The sequence below is a fragment of the Dasypus novemcinctus genome, chromosome 24 (genome assembly GCF_030445035.2).
Source record: "Dasypus novemcinctus isolate mDasNov1 chromosome 24, mDasNov1.1.hap2, whole genome shotgun sequence".
In the NCBI taxonomy this organism is placed as follows: Eukaryota; Metazoa; Chordata; class Mammalia; order Cingulata; family Dasypodidae; genus Dasypus; species Dasypus novemcinctus.
The window spans coordinates 31161598-31173746 of NC_080696.1; the positions used below are offsets into that span (position 1 = coordinate 31161598).

At 39.9% G+C, this 12149-nt stretch overlaps 1 protein-coding gene across 1 annotated transcript in view; it reads right to left on the reverse strand.

Annotated features, from left to right (window-relative positions):
• Positions 1-12149, reverse strand: part of PSMF1 (proteasome inhibitor subunit 1) — a 56455-nt gene that overhangs the window by 26369 nt on the left and 17937 nt on the right. Inside the window, exon 4 of the mRNA XM_004463980.5 lies at positions 2839-3024. Within this exon, the coding sequence (XP_004464037.1) occupies positions 2839-3024 (186 nt within the window). The remainder of the gene's footprint in view (positions 1-2838; positions 3025-12149) is intronic.

Consider the following 12149-nt stretch of genomic DNA (forward strand, 5'->3'; position numbering starts at 1 on the left):
AATTTTTACATTTATATTCACAGGAGATATTGGTCTGTAATTTTGTGATATTTTTGCTTTTGGTACTAGAGAAATACTGATCTTGTAGAATGAACTGGGAAGTTTTCCCTCTTCTATTTTTTAGAAGAGTTTACAAAAGATTGGTATTAATAAAAAAACTCCACTAACATATAAAAAAATAGTAAGAAGTATAGTATAATGAATACCATGTACTTTTCCACCAAGCTTCAGTAATTATCAGTATTCTGCCATTTTTATTTCACCTCTTTCCCTCTCCATCTTCCTACACTTTTGGGGAATGAAATTACTTTAAGGCAAATCCCAGACATATCATTTTACACTTAAATGCTTCAATATGTATTGCTAAGAGGTAAGGTTGTTTTTTTTTTTCTTTTTCTTTTCTACACATAACCAGAATTTAATTATTTCACCTAACTAAATCAGTAGTAATTCCTAATGCTATCTAATATTTGACCCATGTTCAAATTTCCCCAAATGTCTCCAGAATGGTTTTTAGAATTAATTTGTATGAATTAAGATCCAAACATTGTCCAACACTGTATTTAGTTGTATGACTCTTAAGGCTCTCTCAATACATAACAGCCCTCTCCCCCTTTTTCTCCATGCCATTTATTTGATGGGGAGCAAAAAAAAGAAGTTGCTTTGTTCTGTAAAAGTTTTCCATTTCCCAGGTTTGGCTGCTGTATCACCATGCATTTATTTGATCTGTTCTTCTATCCCACACACTTTCTTTAACTTGAGAAGTTAGGTTTAAATTCAGGTTGCTGTGACCCTAATGTCTGGCTGCCTACTTTTAGTGTTAAAATTGATGAATGGGTTCAGGTGTTATCAGCCTGATCCATCCATTATAACCCCCCCCCCAATTTTTCTACTAATGGTTTCAGCAACTACTAAAATTTGTGCATAGGAACATTATTTCAGCATGATTTGCAACATGGTACTTTTCTACTTCTTTCAGTTTTTCCAAAGGCTAGGAATTTTATCTTCACCATTCTAGTCTCCAGTTTTATGATTCCCAATTAGGATGGCAAAGTCTTCATGTGCCATTCTAGAAAGCCTGGGGGTGTTAGTGTGTATCACAGTGGTTGGGGGAGCACTGCTAGCATTTAATAGGCAGACACTCTACGATTCATAGGAGAGTTCCACATAATGAAGACATTACCTGAATCCCCCAAGACTTAAGTGCATGGCTAGACATTCATGGGCATATAAGAGCCTACGTAAGTTCCAAGGCCATTTTAGATATTAACATAAAGTATTTTTATACTGTTTTAACAGAATAAAAAACTTCTAGGAATGATGTAGTTAAGGAAACACCATACACTATTTTGTTCACCATTTTCCTAAGAATTATTCATCACTTTGAAAAGTCACATTAGGAATGGCAATGCAATTTTGTGATATTTGAGTTGCCAATACTACACACCTGTATCAGCCTTCTTTGTCACCTACTCGGTTTAAGATAATTCCACATGCAGATGCAATAATCTGACTACATTTTCCAGTGTAATCCTGCCCAGGCATTTATATATCAAAATACATACTATATTATTAATTATTCTCTTTTTATTTCTCATTTACATTATAGTTAGGACTTTTTGCCAATTATTTATGAAGTCATGTATTAGGTAAGTTAGATTTTCCTTAGATCCAGTTCAAGGTAGAGAGTCTGATACAGCTGATATGATCTATTTAAGGTCTAAAAATCTCCCCAACTTGATTCCTATCCAGGATTTAGTCTAAAATTTTATTACTATGTTATGGTTAGATCGCAGCCAGAGCACTACACTAGAAGTAAAGCCACCTGGACCCCAGCGATGCCTCTGCCTTTTTATTATTGGCTGGTAACCTTAGGCAGGTCATATTACCCATGTTCCCTTCTGCAAAATAAGGAGGTTAGAGCAGACAAGATGTTCCCAATCTTTTCAACCACTTTCTATTAACTGCCCTCTCTCTGTCTGAGACTCAATATTTTTTTTGTCCAAGTTTTGTCAAAGTTTTTGTCAAAGAGATTTGCCAATTATTACTTGTAATATGCAAACTGATTTCCCAGCTTTAACTAATCAAAGGTATGTAACAGCAAACCAGAATAAAATTACCAGTGACAGTTAACATTTGAGTCTTCACTATGTGCCAGGCACTGCTACACAGCGGACCGTTCCCCCAAATCCCACCAACTCACCATTACCATATTGTGGGCTCCAAACTGTAAAGTATTGTTTCAGCTAGAGATTAGGGTCTTCCCGGTTCTTGTCTCCTCCCTCAGAGCAGAATTCTCCAATCCTAAACACTGCCATCCTAACCTACAAAGAACTCAGACATGACTCATTTATGCCCCACACAGTTTTAGAAAATCTCTGAAGTTGTCAGAGATGACAGGGTGATTATCAAGAGGAGAGAAAGGGCAAGATGATGGGACTGCCTCCCATGTTGGAAAGCACTTCTGCTTCCCTGCATTTTCCCAAAAATCTTGGCCAGGGCCTGCACAAAGAGTTTGGGAGTGAGTAATTGTGAATCTATTGGATAGCAACCCTGGACTTCTGCACAAGTCCCAGAGGCACTGACCCCTGGGCAGAAACAGGGGCTCTGTACGGCCTGTAGAAGGGAAGCAGGCAACTTTAAGATGCTAGGTAGTTACCGTTGACTGGCAGCAATGCCAGACCTCACTGCTCCTTTTATATCTCCATATTCTACACCTCCACACATCAAGACTCTTGACTACTTGGCTGAAGACAGAGGGAGGTCAAGTAGCAGGATGTGTATGACTAGAATCCCTCTGCAGACACATGGGCTACTGACTGAGGGCTCTGTACTCACCAGGGAGGCTGTCGGATGGTATGTGGGTGATGTGGGGGAATCCGGAGTGGGTCCACCTCTCTGGCAGTAGCAGGGGGGAACTCCCGCTGGGGACTGCTTACACTGGCCTTGGCCCACTGCTCATGGATAGGTGTGATGATTCCAGAAACAATACGAGACCGAAGCTCCTCACTGTTCTTGTAGGTCCTGCAGGAAGTAGATGAGTTGTCAACTGCTTGCTGCTGGCTGGCAACCCCGTGCACAGTATTGTGGTGGCACCGGCGGCCCTGACAGCTTTTGATGTTGCGCTTAGCCTGTTTGCAAGGGTGGGAACGGGCCGTCCGGCGGACCTGGGTGGGGTGGGCAACAGCCCGGCACTGTCTCCGAGGTTTGGGCCTAAGCTTCTTAGGCATCTGAGATCCCCTTCCTCATTTACCACCCCATTAGAAAGAACTGAGGGTGCAGGGACATAGGGCCTGGCCTTGGCTACTCCTCTGTACTCACCTTGCCCCACCCCACCCTTAGTCTCATTGTGTGCTCACCACCTGTCATAGGAAGGGTCATGAAAAGCAGAGGCTCTGTGAGGTGGATGAACTGGGTTCCTGATCCAGGGAGGTAGGACTCTGGCTGCTCAAGGTCCAATTCTGTCTCTAATTCAGGGGCCCACTGGAAGGCTGAGCCTACCACCTACCATATCCTGTTTGGGTCTCTTTTCTTTGCCTATGTCAGAAAAGCAATGTGAACTATAGCTGAGGTGTTAAGCCAGAATGAGGCAATATGACTGGGCAGGACTCTAGGTGTTTTAAAATAAGCCATATCCTCCTACACCATAAAAACAGACAACAACATCAACAACAAAAAACACTCACAAATTTAAAAGAACTGAAACCATACAGAATATGTCTCTGACCATATGCAATTAAACTGGAAATCAGTAACAGAAAAATAATAGGAAATCTACAAACGTGGAAATTAAACAACATACTTCTAAAATAATCCATGGATCAAAAAGGAAGTCTTATGAAAATAAAAAAATACACACAACTGAGTAAAAATACAATCTTAAAATATGTGGGATACAGCTAATGCAGTGCTTACATTAGAAAAAAGGAGAGATCTCAAATCATTACTGAAATTCCAACCTCAAGAACCTAGAAAAAGAAGATCATATTAAACCCAAAGCAGGGAAGTGGATGTGGCTTACGCAACTGGGCACTCGCCTACCACATGGGAGGTACCAGGTTTGGTTCCTGGTGCCTCCTAAAGAAGATGAGCAAGACAGTGAACAGACATGACGGGCTGGTACGGCAAGCTGATGCAACAAGATGATGCATGAAGAGACAGCACGGAAACACAATAAGAGACACAGGCAGGGAGTGAAGATGGCTCAAGTGATTGGGTGCCTCCCTCCTACATGGAAGGTCCTGGTTCGGTTCCCAGTGCCTCCTAAAAAAAAAAAGAAGACAAAGAGCAGACAGTGAGCATAAAACAATGGGGGGAGAGGGGAGGGATAAATAAATCTTTAAAAAAACAAAAGCCAAAGCAAGCAGAAATAATGAAGTAATAAAGGGAAAAGCAGAAAACAATGAAAGTTAAAACAGGAATAGAGAAAATTAATAAAACAAAAACTTCTTTCAAAAAACAAATAAAATTGACAAATCTCTAGCACAACTGAAAAATCTAAAAAGAGAAAAGACACAAATCACAATGTCAAGAATGAAAAGAGGCTATTATAAGAGATCTTGCAACCATTGAAAGGCTAACAGAATACTATGAACAACTTCATGCTCATAAATTCAACTTAGAAAAAACAGAACAATTCTTCAAAAACCACAAACTATCACAACTCAGCTGAAATAATCTGAATAGTCTCATGAAAAGTAACTGAATTTACATTTAAGCAAAAAATAATCTCTAAGACTAAATGGCTTCAATGGAGAATTCCAATAATTTAAAGAAGAGGATGGGGGGGAGCGCAGAGGAGAGGGGAAAGGAAGAGCATTTGTTTGTAAAAATTTACAAAAAGAACAAAGGAAAAAAACACAACAATTTCACACAATTGTTTTCAGCAAACAGAAGAGGAACATTTCCCAACTCATTTTACGAGGTCAACTTTTATCCTATCAAAACCAGAAAGAGTAGAAAATAAAAGAAAGCTTCAGGCCAATATCTCTCATGAACTTACACACAAAAAAACACACACAAAAAATACTGGCAAATTTAATCTAACAATATATAAAAATTATACACTATAACCACATAGGATTTATTTTAAGGTATGTAAGGCTGGTTCAATATTCACAAATCAACCAATGTAATCTACCATAACAATACACTGAAAGAGAGAAATCATATGATCACATCATTGATGCAGAAAAAGCACTTGACAAAATCCAATATAAATTCATGATTAAAAACTCTTAGCAAACAATGTAAAGAGAACTTCCACAACTCGATAAAGAACATCTGCAAAAACCCTACAGCTAACAATGTCCTTAGAGGTGAAAGAATGACTACTTTCTCCCTAAGATTGGGAACAAGACAAGGATATTCTTTTTCACTACTCTTATTCACCATTGTGGCAGTTTATATTATTTATGAGTTCCGAAAAGAGATATTATGTTTGTGAACTGGTCTGTTCCTCTGGGCGTGATACACTTTGATTGTATTAGATTCAGCTGAGATGTCTTTGGTTAAATGCTATTATGATTAGGGCTTTGATTTGACCACATCAGTAGAGTGTAACTCAGTTTGAGTTCCCACCTCCCTTTGTGGGCTATATAAATGGACACTCAATCAAGGAGACACAAAGAGAAGTAGATACACAGAAGAGAGACAGCTCCATAGACATGACAGAGGCCTGGGGAAGAGAGATGAGCCATTCACTTGAGCGTATACAGCTGACCTTGTAAAAAGAACAGAGCAGCTGGGCCTGGAAAGAAACGAGCCCTATGCCAGCCTACAGTGGAGACTGGAAGAATCTGGGCCCATGGAGCCTTGAGAGGGAAGAGAAGGCTGAACTGTTGCAAACGTTGCCTGCCATCTTGCTTCAATACGTGGCAACAGAGTTTGGTAAGGAAGTAACCCTGAGTTGGACTCTTTAGGGCCTTGTAACTATAAGTTTTTACCCCAACTAAATCACCTTTATAAAAGTCAATAGATTTCTGGTACTTTGCATCAGTACCCCTTTGGCTATTACAACCATAATACTGGAAGTTCCAAGCACTGCAATAAGGTAAGGGGGAAAAAGAAGGCAAACAGGTTGGATAGGAAGGAATAAAACTGTCCCTGTTTGGAGATGATATGGTTGTTGACCTTGAAATTCCCAAGGAATCTACCAAAAAACCCCTAGAATACCTTGACTTCAGCAAGGTAACAGATATATAAGATGAACACAGAAAAATCAATTATATTTTAATATACCAACACCACAAAAAAAGAAAAATAAAACCAGTACCATTTATAATCACTCCAAAAAAAAGAAATATTTAGGTATAAATTTATGAAAACATGTACAGGGCCTATATACTGAAAACTACAACATGATAACGAAAGATACCAAACAAATGGAGAGGCATACTGTGCCATGGATTAGAAGACTCAACCGAGTAAAAAGATGTCAATTCTCTCCAAACTCATCTATAGGTTTAACGAGATTCCTATCATAATCCCAGCAAGTTTTTTTTTTTTTGTAGACAAACTTATTCTAAAGGAAAAGCACACACACTAGAATAGCTAAAATTGCCTTGGCAAAGAAGAAAGTGGGAAGATGTCTCTACTAAATAATAAGGTCTATTACTAGTCACAATAATGATTAGATTATGAAATTGACAGTGAGATTGAATGTTAATAGAAAACCCAGAAATAGGCTCATGAAAGTATGGACAACTGACTTTTGACAAAGTTTCAGAATCAATTCAGTGAGGGAGGAACAAATGGTCCTGGAGCAATCGGAGCCATAGGTGGTTAAAAAAAGAATCTTAACCTGAAACACAAAAAAGTTGATTCAAAATGGATCACAGACTTAAATGTAAAACATAAAATTATAAAACATTTAGGAAAAAGCATAGGAAAGAATCTTTGAGATCAAAGCCTAGGCAGAGTTCTTACTCTTGACAGTAAATACATGATCCATAAAAGCAAAAACTGATAAACTGTATTTCATTGAAATTAAAAACTTTTGCTTTGTGAAAGATGTTGCAAAGAGAATGAAAAGATAAGCTTCGAGTTGGGAGAAAAGATTTGCAAACCCCATATTCAACAAAGGACTTGGATCTAAAATATCCAAAGAATTCTCAAAAACACTACAATAAAAAAGAAACAATCCAACTAGAAAATGGCAGAAGACATTAACAGACATTTTAATGCACAGGATATACGGGTGACAAATACGTGCTTAAAAAGATGTTCAGGGAAGCAGACTTGGCCCAATGGATAGGGCGTCCACCTACCACATGGGAGGTCCATGGTTCAAACCCCGGGGCCTCCTTGACCCGTGTGGAGCTGGCCCATGCACAGTGCTGATGTGCGCAAGGAGTGCCCTGCCATGCAGGGGTGTCCCCTGCATAGGGGAGCCCCACGCGCAAGGAGTGTGCCCCGTAAGGAGAGCCAACCAGGGCGAAAGAAAGCGTAGCCTGCCCAAGAATGGTACCGCACACATGGAGAGCTGACACAACAAGATGACACAACAAAAAGAAATACAGAGCTGATAAGGATAGAAGCGGTCACAGAAGAACACACAGCAAATGGATACAGAGAGTAGACAACTGGGGGGGGGGAGGGGAAGGGAAAGAAATAAATCTTTAAAAAAAAAAATTAAAAAAAAAAAAGAGGTTCAACATTATTAGCCATTAGGGAAATGCAAATTAAAACCACAATGAGCTATCAATATATACCTATCAGGATAGCTAACATTAAAAATAGTGATACCACCAAACGCTGGTGAGTATGCAGAGAAGCGGAATTACTCCTATACTGCTGGTGGTAATATAAAATGATATAGCCCTCTGTAGTTTGGCAGATTCTTAAAATTTCTAATTCAATAATTTGTAATTTATAATCTTAAAATTTGGCAAACATTTATAAAACTAATCATGTAATTCTCATTAGACATTTATCCCAGAGAAATAAAAATTAAGGCCACACAAAATCTATGCATGACTGTTCATAACAGTTTATTTGTAACAGCCAAAAACTGGGAACAAACTGGACATCCTCCAATGGGTGAATTGTTAAACAAACTGTGGTACCTCCTTTCCAAGGAACACTACTAAGCAAAATAAGGGAACAAGTGATTGATGTTTGAACATCTGGATGGATCAAAAAAATTATGCTAAATGGGAAAAGCAAACCCCAAAAGTTTACATAGTGTAAGAATTCATTCATATAACACTTTTGAAGTGACATAATTTTAGAAATGAACAGATTAGTGGTTGCTAGGGGTTAAAGATGGGGAAGGAAGTATGCTATAAAAGGGCACCAGGAATAATCTTTGTGGTGATGGAAATGTTCTGTACCTCTGGATCTTGTCTCAATGTCAATATCCTGGTTGTGATATTGTAGCACAGTTTTATAAGATGTTACCATTGGATAAACTGTGTAAAGGGAACACAGGATCTCTATTATTTCTTACAACTGCTTGTTAGTCTACAGTTACATCAAAAAGTTTAATGAGAAAATACAATTATTTTAAAACTATAAAATAAACTGGGAATATTAAACTAGATCAGTGGTCCCAGGTTTTCTTTAGCATGGAAGGGGGGCCCAGGGAAGGCACATGAAAAAGTCAAGAGGATGGGACATAGGAACCTCCATTTCCCAACCCTGACCCTTTCCACCAGGGGAATTCCACTTTACTAGTTTAATCTGTAAGACTGTGCTTGAAGAAAGAACCTGTGGTTCAAAAATGTAACACCTGGGGACTTCCGGCAAGATGGTGGCTGAGTGAGCTTGCCTTGCCGTCTCTCCTGGGAAGAGGCAGCTGGGCACCGCTGGAGGTTCTCCGGGACCAGGCTTTTTCAGGATTTTTTCAGGGCAGGAAGTGTCTGGACATCGATTTGGTGGGAAGGTAACGGAAAGGACTGGTCTATAAGATATAAATTGGGACTTTTCAGGAGGGGGAGGCAAGATGGCGGCTGAGTGAACTTCCCGGTTACTAGCTCCTGGGGGGAATTGGCTGGGAGGCGTCGGAGACTCTTTGGGACCTGCTGTTTCGGGATTTTTCCTGGTCCGGAGGTGTCTGGACATCGATTTGGAGGGAAGGTAACAGAGAGGATCCATCTGTGAAATATACACGGAGATCCCAGCTACGTGTGGAGGATTCCCTCCTTGGGTAGGTGGAGCCGAGGCAGCTAGCACCGCGCGGAGCCCCGGCGGGCGGCGGCCAGGGTAGCTGAGTCCGGCCGAGCCCGGCCGCGCCGCGGCAGGCGGGGGCCCGAGCCCAGCTGAGCTCGGCCGAGCCCAGCCGCGCCGCGCCGGGCGGTGAGCGGGAGAGCCGAGCTGCGCTGCGCCGCAGCGGGCGGGAAAGCCGAGCCCAGCCGAGCCGCGGCGGGAGGGTAAGCCGAGCCCAGCCGAGCCGCGGCAGGCGGCGGGCGGGGGACTGGAGCCCAGCTGAGCCCAGTCGAGCCTGGCGGCGGGGTTTCTGTTCTTTGTTTTTTTTTGTTTTTGTTTTTGTTTTTGTTTTTTATTTTATTTTTTGTTGTTGTTGTTGTTCTTGTTGTTCTTTTTTTTTTTTTCCAATCCTCTCTTTCTTGTCCCCAATATTCTTCTTATACTATTTTACCTTAACAATACAATAGGTCCTACAGGAAATACCTCACATTTGCTGGGTTTCCTCACCCTCCACTGCCTCATTTCTCTGTGAATAGATTTAGCCTATCTACACTATCCCCTTTCCCCTACAACTTGGTATCCTCCACCATCTGCTATCTCTCCTATATTCCATCTCCCTTTCTTTGATCCACAAAGTGTCTAACTCTTAATTTCTAATACCTTTGTTTAGTTTTCCATCTGGTATTCGTCCCTGAAACTATTACCTTTCTTTTCTCTTTCCCTCTCTCACAAAAACAATAGCCTCTTAGTACGTACCACATTCCTCCCATATTCAGTCGTCTACCTCATTATAGGTACTTTCCTACTACTATAACTCTACACAATTTACATGATCTAACCTCCATCCTCCCAGAACTCATATTGTTGCTTTGTTAACATATATCACCAATACTACTTCACACATTTTCCTTCCTTACACAATTGACTTTCCCCAGCACTAATACTTTCCTTTAAAGTGAGCTTAACTAGCAATAAGAAATTGGAACAAGAAGAACAAAGTGACAAAGAGAAGATATAACACTTACGCAAAAACAACAGCTAATTAATCTCCAAGACTAGACAAAGAAGCTAAGGAACTGATTAAACCCGTCAAGAAAAAATGTTGACAAGACAGCAACAAAAATCTACAAACCAAACCAGTAATCAGGAAAACATGGCTGAATCCAATCAACAAACTGAAAATCAGGAAGGGGGGGCAGGACTTCGCACAAGCAATGAAAGATCTCAGAACATTTATCACCGACAAATTTGATGAAGTAATGAAAGAGGTTAACAGCGTGAAGACAACACTCGGAGGGGAAATTGCAGACATGCGCAAAAAAATAACAGATATGATGGAAATGAACACCACAATTCAAGAAATCAAAAATACACTTGCAGCAAATATCAGCAGACTAGAAGAGGCAGAGCAGAGAATTAGTGATGTGGAAGACAGTGCATTGGAAATCAAACAGATAGTAGAAGTGGTCAATAAAAAGGTAGAAAAAATCCAGATAGGACTTAGGGACCTGAATGATAACGCAAAACGCTCAAACATACGTATTATAGGCATTCCAGAAGGAGAAGAGAAGGGAAAGGGGTCAGAAGGAGTGTTGCAGGAAATAATGAATGAAAACTTCCCAAATCTACTGAAAGAGACAGATGTACATATCCAAGAAGCACAGCGCACTCCACTGGTCATAAACCCCAACAGGCCCACCCCAAGACATATACTTGTCAAATTATCCAATGCTCAAGACAAAGAAAAATTCTAAAAGCAGCAAGAGAAAAGAAAACCATCACATACAAGGGAAACTCCATAAGATTAAGTGCTGATTTCTCATCTGAAACGATGGAGGCAAGAAGGCAGTGGTATGATATAGTCAAGGTACTAAAGGAAAAAAATTTCCAACCAAGAATACTCTATCCAGCTAAACTAGCATTCAAAAATGATGGAGAGTTCAAAATATTCACAGATAAACAGAAACTGAAAGAGTATATCAACAAGAAACCTCCCCTTCAAGAAATTCTTAAGGGAGTTCTGCAGGAAGAAAGGAAAAAACAGGACAGTCAGAGATGGAGGAGAGTGTAAAAGCAACAAGAAAGACAAAAATAGAAGGGGAAAATAAAATAATACAAACAAAATATAACAAACACAAATCCAACCAAAATATGGCTACCATAAATAACTCTCTAAACGTAATAACACTGAATGTCAACGGATTAAACTCACCTATCAAAAGATTCAGACTGGGACACTGGATAAGGAAATATGACCCATCTATATGCTGCCTACAAGAGACACATCTTAGACCCAGAGACTCATGGAGGTTGAAAGTGAATGGCTGGAAAACAATCATACAAGCAAACAACAACCAAAAAAAGGCAGGAGTAGCTATATTAATATCAGACAAAATAGACTTTAAATGCGAAACAATTGTGAGAGACAAAGAAGGATACTATATTTTAGTGAAAGGGACAATTTGTCAAGAAGATCAAACAATCATAAATATTTATGCTCCTAACAAGGGCGCCTCTAAATATGTGAGGCAAACGCTGGAAAAACTAAGTGAAAGAATAGATGCATCTACAATTATAGTGGGGGATTTTAATACACCACTATCAACTCTGGACAGAACATCTCAAAAGAGAATCACTAAAGAAACAAAACATTTGAACAGTATATTAGAAGAGCTGGATCTAATAGACATATATAGATCATTACAGCCAAACACAGCAGGATATACATTTTTCTCAAGCGCACATGGAACATTCTCCAAGATTGACCATATGCTAGGCCACAAAGAAAGGCTTAATGAATTCAGAAAGATCGAAATCATACAAAACAATATCTCTGACCACAGTGGAGTGAAGCTGGAAATTTGCAAGGGACAGAGACCCAGACTTCACACGACAATTTGGAAATTAAACAGCACACTCTTAGAAAAACAGTGGGTCAAAGAGGAAATCTCAAAAGAAATCAATGACTACCTTGAAACAAATGATAATGATAACACAACATA